The following is a 20,461-nucleotide window of genomic DNA, read 5'->3' as shown; positions in this document are numbered from 1 at the left end:
GAGTGTAATATCACGGGGGCTCAGTGGCGGCCGATGCGCATGGGCACACCGCCAAAATCAGAGTCCACTGCCACGGTTCGGGGTGCACTCATAAAATTCAGCTCAGTGATTTCAAAAGGAAATTGGATTGGCACTGTAATATTCTGTTAACTATTAAGGCTTAGTACAGAACATCTAAGAGTCTGACAATTGATGTAACAGGAGTTTGTTTACACAGGTCTTGCATCTATGGCTTCCACTTACTCTCTACACGAGGTTCTGTACAGATTCTATTGCATCGCTTCCTGTGATGATGCTCACAGTCTATGTACATACTCAGCCCAGTAACAACCCTATATTACACGATACTATATTTCTGCCCAAGTCTCTGACTTTTGTTTTAGATTATTAACCGCTGTGGCATTTTTACAAATCATAACATTCTTTCTTTCGGAGGGGTGTGAGGTTTTGAGTCTTCTAGTTCCTCCTTCTGACTCTGCTGTACTTGAGTAGAACTATTGGATGACTCAAGTTCTTCATTTGGGTTGTCTTCTGGGTTGATGGCTGATTGCAGCATCACTAGTTCATCAAACTTTTGAAATGATTGGTCGTCTTGTTTAGTTTAGAGATACAGCACTGAAACAGGCCCTTCGGCCCACCGAGTCTGTGCCGACCATCAACCACCCATTTATACTAATCCTACACTAATTCCATATTCCTACCACATCCCCACCTGTCCCTATATTTCCCTACCACCTACCTATACTAGGGGCAATTGCTAATGGCCAATTTACCTATCAACCTGCAAGTCTTTGGCATGTGGGAGGAAACCGGAGCACCCGGAGGAAACCCACGCAGACACGGAGAACTTGCAAACTCCACACAGGCAGTACCCAGAATTGAACCCGGGTCGCTGGAGCTGTGAGGCTGCGGTGCTCGCCACTGTGCCGCCCTTGTATTTGCTGCTTTATTGATATCACCATCAATGACCTTTGGTTTCTCCTCATCATCCCTTGGTCAGTTTGAACAATGTATGTTCATGGATATGGTGATTATTCTATCACTTCTCTGTACCAATTTTGGTTTCTAACCCAAACTGACTCCCCAGGTTGGATGGCTGACAAGTTTCTGGTTCTGTGACGGCTGTCATAATTTTCTGATTGATTCGACTGCTGTCTATCTTCTGTCTCCCTCACGTTTTCCACGTCTTCTGCACTTACTTGTGGTTTTAGTGTTCTTGGGAGTGTAGAAAGTTGAGTCTTCAACCTTCTTCCTATAAACAATTCGCATGGGAGTAAACCATTCTGAAGTGGTTCTTTCATCTCATGACATTTGATGTATCTTGATATCATCTCTTAATTTCTTTTGATATACCAGGCCACTATACTCACTGTCTACGCTTTGTTATTCCAAAATGTCCTTGGTGTAATCTTTCCAAGATCTCTAATTTCAGTACTCTAGGGATAACTAATCTCTCATCATAGGTCAATAAATCATCAACAATGCTTCAATGACTCCTCTTTGTAATACTGCCTTATTTCTTTGGCCTCCTTATCTCGAGAGACAACGGGTAAGCGCCTGGAGGTGGTCAGTGGTGTGTGGAGCAGCGCCTGGAGTGGCTATAAAGGCCAATTCTAGAGTGACAGGCTCTTCCACAGGTGCTGCAGAAAAATTTGTTTGTCGGGGCTGTTACACAGTTGGCTCTCCCCTTGCGCCTCTGTCTTTTTTCCTGCCAACTGATAAGTCTCTTCGACTCACCACACTTTAGCCCCGCCTTTATGGCTGCCCACCAGCTCTGGTGAACGCTGGCAACTGACTCCCACGACTTGTGATCAATGTCACAGAACTTCATGTTGCGTTTGCAGACGTCTTTAAAGCGGAGACATGGACGGCCGGTGGGTCTGATACCAGTGGCGAGCTCGCTGTACAATGTGTCTTTGGGGATCCTGCCATCTTCCATGCGGCTCACATGGCCAAGCCATCTCAAGCGCCGCTGACTCAATAGTGTGTATAAGCTGGGGATGTTGGCCGCCTCGAGGACTTCTGTGTTGGAGATACGGTCCTGCCACCTGATGCCAAGTGTTCTCCAGAGGCAGCGAAGATGGAATGAATTGAGACATCGCTCTTGGCTGACATACGTTGTCCAGGCCTCGCTGCCATAGAGCAAGGTACTGAGGACACAGGCTTGATACACTCGGACTTTTGTGTTCCGTGTCAGTGCGCCATTTTCCCACACTCTCTTGGCCAGTCTGGACATAGCAGTGGAATACTGCCTTAGAACAGAGTTATGTGGCATGTACGCTGGCCATCTATTCAAGTAATATTCTCTGATTGCTGCACGTACCTCATCTGTTTACTGCACGTTTCTGATCTCGCTCAGTTTCTGAGCTGTAGCAGGTAAAGTTGTTGACATCAAAGCAAAGACTTCTACTTCAAGAAGCAAAATATCTCCTCCTTCAGGCCCTGTTGATGAAATACGTGCGAAAGCATCTGCTGTGTCTCTGGAACGTATTCAATTTTTACGTCAAATCTCATCAGTATCTGTACTCTGGAGGTAATTTCACTGGCTCCTTTGTGTTTAATAGAGTGACTAATGATTTATGATTGATTTCAATTTTGAATTAAAGACCTAAGACGTAATTTAAGGTTTCTCACATGCTCAAGTTGCTGTCAACGCTTCCTTTTCTACGAATGCATACCTCTGCTCTGTTTCTGTTAATGACCGAGAAGCAAAATATACAGTTCTGCGTCTCCCATCTCCCTGGACTTGAAATAGGACTGCTCTCAATCCCATTGACGACATCCATTGCTATGATGGTAGATAGCTTTGGGTCATAATGTACTAACACTTCGGACGATACTAGCATGTTCTTGATTTTCTCAAAGGATTCTTGTTGGGTTTCTTTCTAACACCAAACATTGTCATTTTTCAATGGCTGTCATAATGGCTTATTGATCATGGCAAAATCCGGTAGAAATTTTCCTACTTGATTCACCGTTCCCATAAACCTTTGAAGCTGTAATGTTTTTAGGCTCTGGGAAATCTTTTATCACTTCTGTTTTTTGTGGATCTGCTCTAATACTGGACCCATCGATTATATGTCCAAGAAATCTCACCATTGACTGTGAAAAAACACATTTTCCGTTCAGTATGAGACCTGCTTCTTTCAATCTCTGTAATACTGCTCTCACTCTTGTATCATGTTCCTTCTGATTGGCTCCATGGATTAATACATCATCCATATGGCAGATGATCCCATCTAATCCTTCCAGGATTCTCAATATCGTCCTTTGAAAAGGTCTCCGGTGCTGACGTGATTCCGAATGATAATCTGTAAAAGAGAATCTTCCAAATGATGTTATGAATGTTAAGAGTTTAGATCCCTCATCCAATAGGAATTGCCAAAATTTCTCTTTCCACTGCCTTATTCAGTTGTGTGAGGTCAACACACATTCGAATGGACTCATTAGGTTTCTTCATTGGAACATACCTGAACACCATCCTGTTGGTTTTGTTACAGGTGAAATGACTCCTTTTTATTCATTAATTTGATTTTGTTTTTAACTTTCTCTAGGAGCGGCTGTGGAACTTTCGTAGGTATATACAAACACACTGGCTCAGCATCCTTTCTCAGAGTGATGTGGTATGCTGTTTTTAGATTCCCCAATCCTCTGAATAATTTTGGAAATTCAGCCCTAAAATTTTTAGGCTGCTCTTCTTTATATTTAGCCCTTCTACTCTACATTAGTAGTAGGTCTATGCAAGCCTTTCTGCTTAGGAATGAACAACTTTGATTACATGAAAGGTCTCAGGAGCTTCTTCTGCCCAGTAACTCAATATTGTTTTCAACTCTCCTATTACTTTCATCTCGATGCCTCCAGGCCCATATAATTTTTTTACCTAATGGTTTGAGACTTCTTTTTCAGCCACAGTTCTGTGTCTGAGAGTACTGAAACTGCTGCTCCGGTGTTCAGTTTGAAATTAATCTTGTTGCTTTTCACAAGAATTTCTGCTGTTAAGCAATTCTCACTTGTTCCTTGAGTTTTCCCCTGAAAAAGGTATTTCAACACTTTGCACATCCTGTACTTCATTAACTTTTTTATTTTCTTTGGATTTCCCTTTTAATTATTTGCAGTGCTGATTTTCTTTTAACTGCAACGTAGCAACTGAAAGTGTCCCCTGTTACGACCGAGGCGGGAGGAATGCATTGTTTATTCTAGTTCCACTTCTCCACAGGTCACAGCATATATTTAAATTTTTTTCCTACTTACCGATGCGGTCAATCATAGACTCTATTTTTATCCCAGAATAAAACACACCAACCAGGTTTCTTTTAATAAACAACAAAATTATCAGTTTATTATAAAACAAGTCTTAACCAGTAATGAAGTAAAGCATAAACACACAGATTGAAATATTAAAGTTCCCTTTTTACCTTAGCTCCTCACACTCACTCACACACACATACAGCGGTTAACCAGAAAAATAAAGGGATTTGTGTTTTAGAGCTCTATTACAAAAAAAAAAGACTTGGGTTAAATACTTGCTAATTCTTGAAAAAGAAAAAGAAGATATGGAAAGATGTCCTTTGTTTTGGTTTGGCATCCTAAATGTATATTTAGGCGGCTGTCACTGAGATCTTCCTAAAACAGTTCTTTTCAGGCGACGTTGAAGATCAGTTTGGGTAGGCTTCCAGGAAATGCAGCAACAGAGGTTTCAGACACGGGCCTTACAGGAGGAATGCATCCACAGTTTCAGTCTGCTTCTTATTCTTGCTTTTTAGCTCCTTGAGAGAGAGAAAACTGGCAAGCATTTTCCAAACTGCTGGAACAGACTGAGTTAGGGTGGTTTATTCTTTTTGGCAAGTTTTCTCCAACTGTCTTTTGAAACCATTGTCCATATCCCAACTCACTGTCCAAAGCGAAACCATGAACAATGTCACAAGAGACAAGCCTCCTGGCCTCTATAAATCTTGATGTTTACTGAGAAGTGATACATCTTTCCCCAAGTCAAAAACAACACCTACTGGGTAATTATCTGCAGACAGGTGCCTTCCAATATGTTTTCAAGCTCAGACCAAAAGCCTTCTGGTGACCTCCCTTTTAAAAAAAAACACACAAAGTTGCAGCATCTATGGAATCTTTTCAGTTTTGAAACACAAATCTTCAAAATTTACCAAAAAAAGGAAGCACTTCTAAAACCCCTCTTTTTGCATAAGAAAACCTCTGCTTCTCTGGCTGGGCAATTTTCCTGCCAGTACCTCACTTGGCCACACCTACTGCAATTAGTTGCTGCTGCCTCTAGATTCTCTTCCTGCCTTTCCTGTCTTTGACCAACATTTTTCTCTTTCACTTTCTTTATGTATTCAATGGAGTCTGCTACTTTTGAGATCGGCTCTTCTTGTTCCCTCTAACAACAAATCGGTTAAATTTTCTAACCTCTGCTTGCCTGCTCAACTGAATTACTTACGTTAACGTAAGATCATTCCTCGACTGTAGATGATCCCAAAGGGTGTCGTCCACTATACCGACCACAATCCTGTCTCTAATCAGCTCTTCCCGTAAGCAGTCATATTTGCAATTCTCAGTGAGTTTATATAAATAATTGATAATCGAATCCTTTCTGCTGAGTATGCTTATTAAATTTGGTGCTCCACAATGACATTTTTCCTTACATTAAAGTAGTCGCAAGTGCCTTAATGGCTTCTTCATATGTAGCCTTCTCTTCATCTATGCCTTGATTAATGAGGATGTCGTCTGCACATTTCCCCATTAAATACAATAGCGTACTGACCTGTTCCTTGTCTGGCTTCTGCGCGAGACCCATTGTAGTACGGTACCTTGCAAACCTCCGGACCCACTTTGGTCATGCCACAGCTTTGTTCAGTCCAGCTACTTTTTCAAAGTTCTCCGGTAAGGGCAATGATATCTCCATCTTTCCTTCAGTTTACCGTTGCCACCCTGTGATGTTCTGATAACTATTACGGCTTAGTACAGAATATCTAAGAGCCTGACGGTTGGAGTGACAGGAGTTTATTTACATGTGTCTTAAATTCATGGCTTCCACTTACATTCAACATGAGGTTCTGTACAGATTCAATTACATCACTTCCTGTGATGCTCACCATCTATTTACATATTCTGCCCAGTAACAACCCTATATTGCATTATACTACAGGCACTTGAAGAATATAGACTTGCAGGGCTATGTGGATCGCGTAGGGAAGTGGGACTGACTGGGTTGCTCCACAGAGAGCTGGCATAACTCAATAGGCTGAATGACCTCCCTCTGTGCTGTAAATGACTCTCTGACTCTAACTGATTGGTAGAGCCAGAGATGGAGGCAGTAGTGTGTTTTTTTTCTGGGGTCCTAACTGTGGCATTCCAGCTGTGATCTTGAACTTATTGTAATGGGACCTTATTCTTGGGTGCAGCTGTTCCGTGGTACACCGTGCACAATTGTGTGTGTTTCTCTACTGCTGTTGGCGTTTTCAGGATTGAATTGTTTGCATTTGCTATTTCTATAATAGCCACCCGTTGATATGTTGTAAAATGACAGAACACTGACATCTCTCAAAACTGAAACTTTTTTTGGCAGAGTAATGCTGCCATAGTATTTGAAAAACAATGATTGATGAGCTCTGTGTCGTGGATGGTGTAATTTAATATGATTTTTCTGAATCCTTCATTGGAGTATGATGTCTGCTTTCTGTGCCACTCCTCCAAGTGAGCAGATCAGGAGCTTTTAATAGTTATCTTGAACGGTAGCAGTGTTTTGTGATGCACATTACTTTAAAAAGAAATGAAATGTATCGGTGGAAAATGGAATCGTGTATTTGTGCTTGACTAGCTTTGTCTTTTCAAATGCACAGGTAATTGACCATAGTTGACATGTTTAGGGTTATGTTTATGTATGAAACAAATATTTGTTGATTGTGAACAATTTTTTTCTATATTGTCATAAAATCAGGTTTTGTAAATGCTTTAAAACTGTTAACTCATTTCTTTCTATTTTTAAGACTTGATGAAGCTGCAATATCTCTTCTGAAGGAAAAGAACATGTATAAGGAAATTGAGAATTACCCAACATGTTTTAAGGTAGGTGAAGAATATTTTCTTACATTGAGATTTGGAGTTTTTTTCCCCTTTAAATCTCTATCTGACTGTTGACACTTCTCCTTTCTAATGAACAGTGTAAGTAGGAATTCTTATAAAATCATAAAGTCCTCTCGTATGTTTTTACTTGATACTGATTTAGGGACAGTAATGTGAAAACAACCACTCAAACCATTATATAATAAATTGAAAGAGAAGTCTATTACACTGATTGCGCTGCTTACTCAAAATGCAATTTAAATAAATTGATTAGCTAGTGGGATAGCATTTAGTGCACAATCCTTTAAATAACAGTACTGATTTTGCATTCAAAATGCACTGATATAAAACATTTTGTTCAATGTGGAATTAATTTAGAGAATCCCAACCCAATTCCTATTGAGTGAGATCCACCGAGCAAAATTGCTCGCAAATCAACATGAATTAAATTGATAATCATGCTCAAACGCCTTAACATTTTCTGTGAGAAATGAGAACATTCATATCAATGCAGTAAAAGGTGAACCTCCGAAATTGTGGTTGCGACACAGTAGGACAGAGTTTGACTTTGCATCATTATGTGCTGTACCTGGCCTGAGAATATCCAGTACTCTCATCAAAATATTGTTTCATTCCCCAGCATTGAGCATGAAAATTTGTATATTAAACACGTAATAATGTGGCTAAATATTTTTCTCATTAAAACATTTTTGTTACAATTTGTATACTAGCATTCTAGAAAAATTCTTCAGTACATGTTACGACCAGGTGAGAAAGGGGTCTAGGGGTTCCCTCTCAGCCTTTTCCTGGTTTGGCCGTAACAGGGTTTAATTTTTAAAACACTGTGTTTTAGCTTCCCTCTCAGTGACTCCTTGCTCACTGCTCTCTAATTGTAATGGCAAAGAAATCAACCAGACAGATTTTCTCAGATTTCAACAAGAAAGGTGTAAGTTTATTAACCTTAAAACTCTGATTCAGTTAAAACTACTAACAATATGCGACGCAACCACACTGGCATGCATACGCGATAAATACACACGCAAATAGAGACAGAAAAGGAGAAAGAATCAAAGGAGAAAAGGTTTGAAGCAATAGCTGGAGTTGAGTTACTGGCTTTGGGTTTGATGTAAAGTCTTTGATTGAAGTTAAGTCTTGCAGTTCTCGTTGGGACCCAGTGCACACTTTCAAACTTATTTGACTGGTCTTCTGTCTTGAGGCTTAGGTTACTTCCGTGGGTCCCTGGAATTTTGCTTGAGAGAGACACACACAGGGAGAGACCTTCCTTCTCTGTTGTCTTCAAATTGCAGTCCCTTCAAAAGTTGTTCTGAGAGCACAATTCAACCAACTCTAAGTTAGCCAGCAGGTTAGTCATGTGACTAGCTCCTTATTTGGAACAACTCTTCGAGGTTTGTGGATTTCCCCCAAGCTTAGCAGACACACTCAATGTGGCGTGGGGGGGTGGGGGTGGAATGCCGGCCCTTACACATTCACTGTCTGTTGATCAAAAATCCATCTGGCTAATTGAACCAGGAAGGCACTCCCATTGCCGTCTTCAGGCAACGGTCTTTTAGAATCCAAATGTGCAGCCATGTTTTCAGCCACTGTTATAATCTTTTTTAAACAAGTTATTTCAAGTCCAGTAACACGTCAAAAATAATGTTCCATATGATGAAATTAATATGTCTAATTTTGGCAGGTGTGGTTTTTGTCATATCATGTGGTATTATAGTAATGCTGTTTTTATTTTAAGGTGTATTTCTAAGTGCAAATATAAAGACAAATAAGTTATATAGGGAAAATAATTTGCAGTGCTCATTGGTCAGTAACTGCAGGGCATAAATTAAGATCACCTCCAAAGAACAAATGGAAGTAGGGGAAATTCCTTTACAGAGGGAGTAAGACTGTATTATTGAATGGTGGTGGAAGCAGAATCTATAGCAAATTTTGGAAAGGTAAGTGGAGATATATTTGAAAAAGAAAAAGTAACATGGAAAGAACAGGAGATTGAAACAAAATGAATGGCTTTCAGATAGTTGACACAGCAACAATGGCCTCCTGATACTTTATACAGTAATAGGTCTTAAGTGATCAATGCAAGTTGGTGTATAAATGAGTGAAATAAGAATGTAATTTAAACCTTCCTTAAATGTTTAATAACGACTGATATCAGGGTAAAAATTCAACTTTGCCAGGTGAGTAAAATGGGTGGTAGCAAATCTGGCACCAAGTGCTTACTTGTGCGGTTTTCCGTTAACTTCAATGGAAAGGAAGGTCAGGCGGAATGCATAACAGGTGGCCAGTCCTCTGCTACTCATTTAACAACCCATCAAAGTTGAATTTAAACTTCACGGTCTTTGAAATTTCGTGGTTGGGTATAGCAGTGGTTAAATGTAACAATGTGCTTTACCTATGGCCCGGATTTTGCGGTCAGCGGTGAAGCGACGGCACTCGCTGCTGACCTCTAAGAAAGCTGCCCGTAAATATCTAGCAATCTCTGTGGTGCGGAGTTCCCTCTTCCTGATGTTGGTTTGACTGACACCAATTTAAGTGGATCTCCAGGTGTCCAGCAACAGTGATGTCATCATGCAGGGTAAGCAGCCAATCACATTGAAGTATTCTCACACAGCAAAAAATTACTGAATTTTTCACTTAATTAAAATTTTACAGAGAGCAAAATAAATGATTGGGATGTACACATGAGATTACGGTAGGAGTTGAATTATCAAAAAATTTAAATGTGAATATTTCAATCATGGAGAAATTTGACATTCCACTAAAATTAGTTTTCAGGGGCAGTAAGGCTGTTCAGTAATTGAGGTTGGTACACCATTTAAAAACCCAGTTACGCCTCATTTTTACAGCGAGACTAATAACATAAAAGGGCAACTTTTTTTAAGTTTAGTAATTTCTACTTGTCTGCAGTCTAGGGGGACTTCTACAGTGCACCTGCATGGTAGCTTAGAATCACTGACAGCAACTTCTGAATTTCTGTGTTTAACTGCACCTATGTGGACTCCAGAAATTGCTGTTCGTTTCAGAGGAGTAATGACCGCGAGCTCCGACAGTTCTGCTGTCATTACTACTGTGAAATGTGGGCCAATGTGTTTTAACTTTGGCCTCAGAAGGTATCAACATTGTGTCCTCTGTTACACCAACAAGCCCCATTTGTAATGAAAATTTATATGATGGTGACAGTCTTGGGGGGGGTGGGGGGGAGCATAACAACTTTATAAGATCAAGAAATTTTTGAAAAGTTTGTTTTTCTTCTCAACTTGTAGATGATTTATTTGAAATATTTTACCAATGTAGAAGAAAATTGCTGTAAGCACTATTTCTTCAAATATATCTGTTGCATTAATACGTTAATAGTATTATTGCTTGTTTGCTCTAGAAAACAATTGCACAAGTGTTGGTCCATCTACATAGGAATGACTATGTTGCTGCAGACAAATGTGTTCGAGAAAGCTACAGGTAAGCATTAACAAATTATTCCTGAGTGCGTCTTTCTTTTTTTTTAAGAGGAGTAAATAATTTATAATTTTCAATCAGGTAAAAACCAAGTTGGGATGCAAGCTTGGTGGCCTGTTTGGATTAGCATACTGTCCTCTGATTAAATCCAACTTGGACTGATAGCTTAAAGACTTTGTTCACTGGCTGAAAGGCTTCTACATGAAATTAGTACAAGTAGTTTCAATGTAGTCTAATCGGTGTAGCAATAAAATGACATTTTTACCAAATTATGACCTTTGTCACTGGGGAGGCCTTGACGCAATAGTAGTTTGGGTCACCGTATATGGAAAAAAAATGGGTTCAAGCCCCACTGTGGACATGAGCACATAATCTAGGCTGGCAATTCAGTACAGTGCTGAGTGAGTGCTGCAGTGTAGGAAGTGCTGTCCTTTGGATAAATATTAACTCAAAGCCTGTCTGCCTGCTCAGTTGGTTGTAAAGGATCCTGTAGTGATATTTGAGGAAGAGGATGATGTCTTGGCTAAAATTTACCACTCAACCAATGTCACTAAAAAGACATTTAGTCATACCTTTATTTTCTGTTGAGTGGATCTTTACTGTGTGCATTTGTTTATTGAATGCAATTCAAAAGGAATTTATTATTTGGAAAGTTCTTTGAGATATCCCAAGGATGTGATATAAATGCAAATTCTTCCTCTCAATTGTGCCAGGTGTGCAAATTGAATATGTCAGACTGATTGGGAATACTTCAATGAAATTGAGATGAAGAAATATTGTTCAGTTTATAGTTAAGAGAACGTAGAAGAGAAGGCTGCATGATACCTGAAGAGTATATGATGCTGACACTTTGGGCTTGGATATTTGACCCCCAGCAAAACACCACCATGTGCAGAGGCCGCCAGTTTAATGGAGGTGGCCTCCCTGTCGCTGTCCGAAGAGTTTCCCCTCCAATCTGAGGAGCCTGCCGGATTCCCCTGCTTATTTAATTTAACCCCTCCGTGGGTGCCTCCATTTTGAGGTGCCCTCAAGGTATCCTACCTGCCTCAACAGCGTCCACTTCTCCCGGTGGGGCTGCCAAGGCCTCTGAGCATTGTACGATTGGAGGCAGCCAGTTAGGAGGCCACCTTCGGGAGTATCTGACAGCATGTGCAGGCTTGGGACCCCAATTTAGTCATGATGTTGGGGTCCTGAAGCCCACAGTAAAATCCTGTGTCTGAAATGAGAAAGTGTCCCATTTCCAAGTATTAGAATCCTTCAGTTTGATGCCCAACTTTTTTTTTACAAACTTAAAAGGTGCTATTATATTGTGCAGACCAACCCAAAATATAACTCTTTCAAACCCTCTTGCTCTTCATAAACAGCTAACTATGATTGTTCTGTAAGTTCAAATCACAATCTTCATAAAATTCATTTGCATAAAAATTAATCTTTTTAAAATGTATTTATACAAGAAATATACATGTTGACTTTGTTTATATGCAATTTACCCTCTGTGTTCAGCTACAATATTGTGATCTTTAATGCAATTGTACTGTCTACTTTCATTATAATCGTAATCCTCACAGTTACAGTACATTAACATCTTCATTTCCATCCTTTGGTTGAGAGAGAAAGGGGATGAAATTGCTCTAATCCAGAAGTGCAAAATGGGTTTGTAGTGAGTTGGCAACAGATTTTTGAACGTTACAGTTTTATTTTCCATTAACTTAAAAAGTATTGCCATGATTTTTAACTTCAAGCTAAGTAAAAGCGGCAGTAAGATTAGGAAATAAGTCTCTAAGTAGAGTTTGAACAATAGTCTGTGCACTTCAGTGGAAAGGTGATCAGACCCAGTGAAAAATGGTTGTCAATTCACAAGGAACCAATCTTGTGCTGCTGGCAGAGACCAATGTTACCCCCTAAATTAGGTTTAAAAAAAAGTTTTTTTTAAAAAACCATTATTTTGCTATTAAAAATTGTTATACCTTTTATATTTCTACTTGGCAACGGTATCTTCCAGTGGTCAATAAGAATTTGTAGTGCTTGCTAGCAATTGTGTGGCAATCTTTTCAGTTTTATAAATGTGACCAAGTTGGCAAAATTTGGGGTAGTTGCATTTGGATAAAATATCTTTTTAGCAGATTATTAAAGTGGTAATTATACCTTCTAATAATTATATTATCTTGAATTCGGATGCCTTTTTTGGGCATAGAGACATGACAGAGGAGCTGTCATGTCAAAGATTTGAGGGTAGAGCTAATGGAGATTTGAGCTTGTCTCATAAAATACACAGTGCTGATTTACGTATTTGGTATCCAGGAAATGTTGGAAGATGAACAAACCTATTTTCTCATCCCAAGTTTGAACCTAACAAACTAACCAAAAAGCCAATGAAACTTGTTATATATTGTTTCCCAAAATTGAGCTATAAGTTATAAATTACAGATCCTATTTCTGACGTAGTCCTCTTGTACACAGTATACCAGGATTTAATGGCAGTGAAGACTGCATTGCTTTGGAGCAGCTACTGGAAGGATTTGATCAACAAGACCAGGACCAGGTTTCTGCTATCTGTAATTCACCTCTCTTCAAATACATGGATAATGATGTAAGTTTTGTTCACACTGACTTTCTTGAGTGCCAAAGTTTTTATATTAGAACATAAGAAATAGGAGTAGGCCATTTGGCCCCTCGAGCCTGCTCCGTCAGTCAATAAGATCATGACTGATCTGATTGTGGCCATAACTCCACTTTCCTGTTTGCCCCCATAACCCTTGACTTCCTTGTCGATCAAAAATCTGTTTAACTCAACCTTGAATATATATTTAATGACCCAGCATCTACTGCTCTCTGGGGAAGAGAATTCCAAAGATTAACGACTTGCTGCGAGAAAAAATTCCTCCTCATCTCTGTCTTAAATGGGAGATCCTTATTTTTAAACTCTGCCCCCTGGTTCTAGATTCCCCCATGAGAGGAAACATCCTCCGAGCATCCATCCTGTCAAATCCCCTCAGAAACTTTTTTTTTATTCATTCATGGGATGTGGGCGTCGCTGGCTCAGCCAGCATCTATTGCCTATCCCTAATTTCCCTTGAGAAGGTGGTGGTGACGTGCCTTCTTGAACCGCTGCAGTCCATGTGGAGTAGGTACACCCAAAGTGCTGTTAGGAAGGGTGCACAAGGATTTTGACCCAGAGACAGTGAAGGAATGGCAATATAGTTCCAAGTCAGGATGGTGTGTGGCTTGAAAGGGAACTTGCAGGTGGTGGTGTTCCCATGCACCTGCTGCCCTTGTCCTTCGAGGTGGTAAAGGTCGCAGGTTTGGAAGGTGCAGTCTAAGGAATCTTGGTGCGTTACTGCAGTGCATCTTGTAGATGGTACATACTGCTGCCACTGTGCGTTGGTGGTGGAGGGAGTGAATGTTTGTGGATGGGGTGCCAATCAAGTGGGCTGCTTTGTCCTGGATGGTGTCGAGCTTCTTGAGTGTTGTTGGAGCTGCACCCATCCAGGAAATTGGAGAGTATTCCATCACACTCCTGACTTGTGCCTTGTAGATGGTGGACAGACTTTGGGGAGTCACTCGCCGCAGGATTCCCGAGCCTCTGACCTGCTCTTGTAGCCACAGTATTTATATGGCTACCCCAGTTCTGTTTCTGGTCAATGGTAACCCCCAGGATGTTGTTAGTGGGGGATTCAGCGATGGTAATGCCATTGAATGTCAAAGGGAGATGGTTAGATTCTCTCTTGTTGGAGATGGTCATTGCCTGGCACGAATGTTACTTGCCGCTTTTCAGCCCAAGCCTGGATATTGTCCAGGTCTTGCTGCATTTCTACACTGACTGCTTCAGTATTTGAGGAGTCGCGAATGGTGCTGAACATTGTGCAATCATCAGTGAACGTCCCCACTTCTGACCTTCTGATTGAAGGAAGGTCATTGATGAAGCAGCTGAAGGTGGTTGTTCCTGGGACACTACCCTGAGGAACTGCTGCAGTGATGTCCTGGAGCTGAGATGATTGACCTGCAACAACCACAACCATCTTCCTTTGCGCTAGGTATGACTCCAACCAGCGGGAAAATTTTCCCCCTGATTCCCATTGACTTCAGTTCTGCTAGGGCTCCTTGATGCCATACTTGGTCAAATGCTGCCTTGATGTCAAGAGCAGTCACTCTCACCTCACCTCTTGAGTTCAGCTCTTTTGACCATGTTTTAACCAAGGTTGTAATGAGGTCAGGAGTGAGTGGCCATGGCAGAACCCAAACTGTGTCACTGAGTAGGTTATTGCTAAGCAAATGCCCCTTGATAACACTGTCGATGACACCTTCCATCACTACTGATTGAGAGTAGACTAAAGGGGCAGTGGGGTAGGCTGTGTTGGACACGTCCTGCTTTTTGTGTACAGGACATACCTGGGCAATTTACCACATTGCCGGGTAGATGCCAGTATTGTAGCTGTACTGGAATAGCTTGGCTACGGGCACGGCAAGTTCTGGAGCACAGGTCTTCAGTAGTCTTGCCAAAATGTTGTCAGGGCCCGTAGCCTTTGCAGTATCCAGTGCCGACAGTCGTTTCTTGATGTCACGCAGAGTGAATCGAATTGGCTGAAGACTGGCATCTGTGATGCTGGGGACTGCAGGAGTAGGCCGAAATGGATCATCAAACTCGACACTTCCTGGCTAAATATTGTTGCAAATGCTTTAGCCTTATCTTTTGCATTGGGCTACCCCATCATTGAGGATGGGGATATTTGTGGAGCCACCTCCTCCAGTTAGTTGTTTAATTGTCCACCACCATTCATGACTGGGTGTGGCAGGGCTGCAGAGCTTAGATCTGATCCGTTGGTTATGGGATCGCTTAGCTGTGTCTATCGCATGCTGCTTACGTAGTTTGGCAGGCAACTAGTCCTGGCTTTGTAGCTTCACCAGTTTGACACCTCATTTTGAGGTATGCCTGGTGCTGCTCCTGGCATGCCCTCCTGCACTCTTCATTGAACCAGGGTTGGTCTCCCGGCTTGATGATAATGGTAGAGTGGGAGATATGCCGGGCCATGAGGTTACAGATTGTGGTTGAGTACAATTCTGCTGCTGCTGATGGCCCACAGCACCTCATGGATGCCCAGTTTTGTATTGCTAGATGTGTTCAAAATCTATACCATTTAGCACAGTGGTAGTGCCACACAACACGATAGAGGGTATCCTCATTGTGAAGGCTCCACAAGGACTGTAGGGTGGTCACTACTACCAATACTGTCATAACAGATGCATCTGCGGCAGGCAAATTGGTGAGGACGAGGTCAAGTATGTTTTTCCATCTTGTGGGTTCCTTCACCACCTGCCGCAGACGCAGTCTAGCAGCTATGTCCTTTTAGACTCAGCCAGCTCGGTCAGTAGTGGTGCTACCGAGCCACTCTTGGTGATGGACATTGAAGTCCCCCTCCAGAGTACATTCTGCACCCTTGCCACCCTCCGTGCCTCCTCCAAGTAGTGTTCAACATGGAGGAAGACTGACTCATCAGCTGAGGGAGGGCGGTAGGTGGTAATGAGCAGGAGGTTTCCTTGCCCGTGTTTGACATAATGCCATGAGACTTCATGGGGTCTGGAGTCTTTGTTGAGGACTCCCAGTGCGACTCCCTCCTAACTGTATACCACTGTGCCACCTCTGCTGAGTCTGTCCTGGCAGTGGGACAGGACATACCCGGGGATTGTGATGGCGGTGTCTGGGGCTGTTGCTTAACTAGTCTGTGGGACAGCTCTCCCAACTTTGGCACAAGCCCTCAGATGTTAGTAAGGAGGACTTTGCAGGGTCGACAGGGCAGGGTTAGCCATTGTCGTTTCAGGTATCTAGGTCAATGTGGGTGGTCCGTCCGGTTTCATTCTTTATTGACTTTGTTGCCGTTAGATACAACTGAGTGGCTTGCTCGGCCAATATTTCAATGAGATCACCTCTCATTCTTCTAAACTCCAATGAGTATAGGCCTAACCTGCTCAACCTTTCCTCATAAGACACCTCCTTCATTCCAGGAATCAGCTGAGTGAACCTTCTATGAACTGCTTCCAATGCAATTATATCCTTCCTTAAGTAAGGAGACCAAAACTGTACATTGTACTCCAGATGCAGTCTCACTAGCACCCTGTACAACTGTAGCAACACTTCCCTACTTTTATACTCCATCCCCCTTGCAATAAAGGCCAGCATTTCATTTGCCTTCCCAATCACTTGCTATACCTGTATGCTAGCTTTTTGTGATTCATGTACCAGCACACCCAGATCCCTCTGTGCCACAGAATTCTGCAGTCTTCCCCATTTAAATAATACTCTGCCTTTCTATTCTTCCCGCCAAAGTGGACAAGCTCACGTTTTCTCACGTGATACTCCATCTGCCAAATTTTTGCCCACTCACTTAACCTATCTATATCTTTGCAGATGCTTTGTGTCCTCTTCGCTTTCTACTCGCTTTTCCACCTATCTTTGTGTCATCAGCAAATTTAGCTACCGTACACTTCGTCCCTTCATCCGTCATTATTATAGATTATTATAAATAGTTGAGGCCCCAGCACTGATCCCTCTTGCACTCCACTAGTTACAGTTTTCCACCCCGATCTCAGTCTGGAATATACTCAATGGCTGAGCATCCAAAGCCCTGAAGGGTAGAGAACAGGGGAAACAGCCTCTCGGCATCTACCCGGTCAATCCCTCATCACTTTATATCTTTTATTGTTGCGATAAGACAGGCCTTGTGTGCCAGTAGCAGGTGTAGGGTAATGACAGGTATGGCCAAACTACTGCCAGGATTATTTGAACCTTCTTGACTCTTTGAACTTGCATAATGAAAACTAATAATTATCTGGTGAAAAAGAAACTTAAAATATGTGCGTATTGGAAAAAAGTTAATGTCACTATATTTAGCATTTGAACATTTTCTGTATCTGAGATTATTTCATGTACTTTCCTAGTATGCCAAACTGTCTCTAAGCTTGAGAGTCCCTGGAGGAGGAATAAAAAAGAAGTTACCTGAGTCGCAACAAGAAGTTGGAGAATCCACGCAAAATGCAGCTGGTGATGTTAATGAAGAAGATGATGAGTACTCCTCTGGATTGTGCTAATTATAGACAGATATCTTGTTTGACATGCTTCAGGTCAAATTGAATTGCTTAGAAGTGAAGGCCAAAGCTCTGAGGAATCCAGACTCTTGCATAACTCCATATATGTTTAGCTGCCAACCTGTAATCTGTAAGATTCTGATTTGCATAGGAATGCCACAAGAACCAGATTGATTTAAAGACATTGTGAAGCATTTAGGCTTGTTGGCTGCATTTAGATTTGGCTAATTCTGTATTATATATAATTTGTTGGATAATCTTAAATGTACTTTTTTTGTTTTGGAAATGTAATGTTAAAGGTACAATTTCTTTTGGTTCTAACTAGACTATTTTAAATCGGTGTAAAGAAATCTTGCTATAAAGAACTTTTTTTTAAAGGCTTCTGCACAAATGTCATACTATCCCAAATCAATGCAGTTTACTATTTATTGTACCAGCCCAATAACAGATTTGTTTTTGGTGAACTTAAGACATTGAATGACATAGAACTTTGGAAAAATTATAAAATGGGAGAAGTTTAAAAATATGTTCAGATTTAATTTACAAAACAACATTGTAGCTTTGAAATACTATTGTACACTGTTAACAAAAGGATACTGTATCATTAAGGCTGGATATTGCTACCATTAAAGTGTTCCTTCTGTATTTATCCCATAATGTGGGAGCATATGCTTAAAAGTTGAAATATTTGTACATGTTCACCAATAGAATTCAGTATTTATAATTTATCATGTATATATGTGTTGATAAACAATGTGATGTTTCAGCAATTATCAGTTAATGAATGCTATGAGACCTGACTACAAACTTGAAAAAAGGTTTTGTAAGTGCATTTTCAATTTTGGTCATTTTAGCTGAAACAAGCACTAATAGCAACTGAAGATGTTGATGGAAATGACTTCATGATAAATATAAAAAGAATGAAATAGTAATTTCCTTACCTTGCTGCCACTGAGAAAACATGGCTAGCAAGCCAGCAAATACTTGCTAATGTTAATTATTTGTGTTTGGCAATGGTGTCACAGTGTAAACATGAAAAAGCTGCTTTGATATGTATACAGGTTTTGAAATTTGTCCAAAATAAAGTATTGTATTTGCCTGGATTTTTTTTTGCGTGTTAAATGTTTTACTGAACCTGTTTCAGTTTATGCCGCCACCTAATTTACTTTACCCATGCTTGCCAAAAAAGATAGCTGCTTGTATTTATCACAATTTAAAGAAGCCTCTGAGCAGTGTTAATTAAGCCAGGTTTAAAAGCGTAATGGAGCATCTTGAACATAGAAACACTTTATTTAATGTTTTTCATCTTATCCACAGCGAATATATCCAATTACTCCTGAGATCAGCCACCTTCATTTGACTGATTTGCAAATTAAAGCATTGCCCTATATCATGCAGAGTTTTTTCTTAGCACAGCTGTTAAAGATGACTATTGTGTTTGCAAGCTTTCATTCTCCTTGACTGGAACCTACAAAAGAAGTAAGTTACTGTCAAAGGATCCATGGTTACCTATGGTCAAAAAGTCACTGGGCCATTCAAAACTTTTCACACCATAGAAAATGATGTTGCTGTTAGTTATTTCCCCAGACAGAATTGTATACAGCTACTTAACCCAAACACCTACACCCACTGGAAAGCAGCTAACAGAAACAAGTTTACATTTTGACCAAGCTATATTTGAATAAATGATAGATGTGGAAACTAACTGGAAACAGAATGGCTCTTTCTGTCCATGTATGTTTTTTGCAGCTTCAGTAGTTTTCTAAATTCTCAAAAGAGTCATGAAATTACAAGTGACATTAGAATTCATCCATCCTCAGTGGCAAGTTTTGCCTCTTTATGACTGAAAAGGCATGACACCATGTGGCAGGCATCTTGCAAAGATTAATTCTATCTTGATACATAACCACAGTGAGCTGGAGTAAAGAATTTGAATGAGTGGTAAATGTATTTTTGTGCTTTATGGACTAAGTCAACTAGTTTTGATTAAAGTTAAGTTTTTGTTCATTCTTCCAGTAGGATACCCACAAGCTGCTGTGTGGCTTAGCTTCCTAAATCATCAGTCAGAAAACTAAGAATTTTTATTGATTGCAAAATCACAATTTAAGATTAAAATTGGGTACATGAACACTTAACTCGACTACATATATTTTTTATTATCTAGCAGTCTGAATGGCAAATAGTTGACTGACAAGTTGATGAACAAAATGAGTAGCCAAAGTTAGACAGGCAAGTCTAAGTAGTGGGTATGGTTTTAGAAACAATAATCAGGGAATAAAACCAACAAGCACTTGGGGAGGTTTGAGTTAATTTAAGGAGAGCCAGAACGGATTTGTAAAAGGCAGATTGTACTTGACTAATTGAAATTTTTAATGACGTAACAGAAAGGTTGATGAAGGGAAAACAATGGATGTTGTCTATACAAATTTCTGAAAGCATTTGACAAAGTATTGCATAAAAGGCTGCTTAATAAGATTGAGGCTCATGGAATAGGAGGGTCAGTGTTAGCTTGGATAAAAAATTGGCTTAAGGACAGAAAACGGAGTTGTAAATGGTTACTTTTCAGACTGGAGGATGGTAAACAGTGGTGTTCCCCAAAGTTCAGGGCCGGGACCACTGCTTAAATGTCTTGGATATTGGAAAAGAGAGTAAAATTTCAAAATTTGCTGATGATACCAAACTTGGAGATATGGCAGGCAGTGAGGATGATACCAGACGACTGTAACAGGACATAGGCTAACAGAATGGGCAGACGAGTGGCAGATGGAATTTAATAGAGAGAAGTGTGAGGTGATGCATTTTGGCAGAAGGTATAGGGAGAGGCAATATAGACTTAATG

At 40.6% G+C, this 20,461-nt stretch overlaps 1 protein-coding gene across 1 annotated transcript in view; it reads left to right on the top strand.

Annotated features, from left to right (window-relative positions):
* The window catches only part of napgb (N-ethylmaleimide-sensitive factor attachment protein, gamma b), a 77,993-nt gene extending 59,268 nt beyond the window's left edge, over nucleotides 1-18,725 (top strand). The window contains exons 9-12 of the mRNA XM_068031238.1: nucleotides 6,999-7,077; nucleotides 10,466-10,545; nucleotides 13,003-13,132; nucleotides 17,476-18,725. Coding sequence (XP_067887339.1) covers nucleotides 6,999-7,077; nucleotides 10,466-10,545; nucleotides 13,003-13,132; nucleotides 17,476-17,625 — 439 coding nt within the window. The 3' untranslated portion in view covers nucleotides 17,626-18,725. The remainder of the gene's footprint in view (nucleotides 1-6,998; nucleotides 7,078-10,465; nucleotides 10,546-13,002; nucleotides 13,133-17,475) is intronic.
* The last annotated feature ends 1,736 nt before the right edge of the window (nucleotides 18,726-20,461 follow it).

This window comes from Heterodontus francisci, chromosome 5 (assembly GCF_036365525.1).
Source record: "Heterodontus francisci isolate sHetFra1 chromosome 5, sHetFra1.hap1, whole genome shotgun sequence".
In the NCBI taxonomy this organism is placed as follows: domain Eukaryota; kingdom Metazoa; phylum Chordata; class Chondrichthyes; order Heterodontiformes; family Heterodontidae; genus Heterodontus; species Heterodontus francisci.
This window is presented reverse-complemented; position numbering and strand designations above follow the sequence as displayed.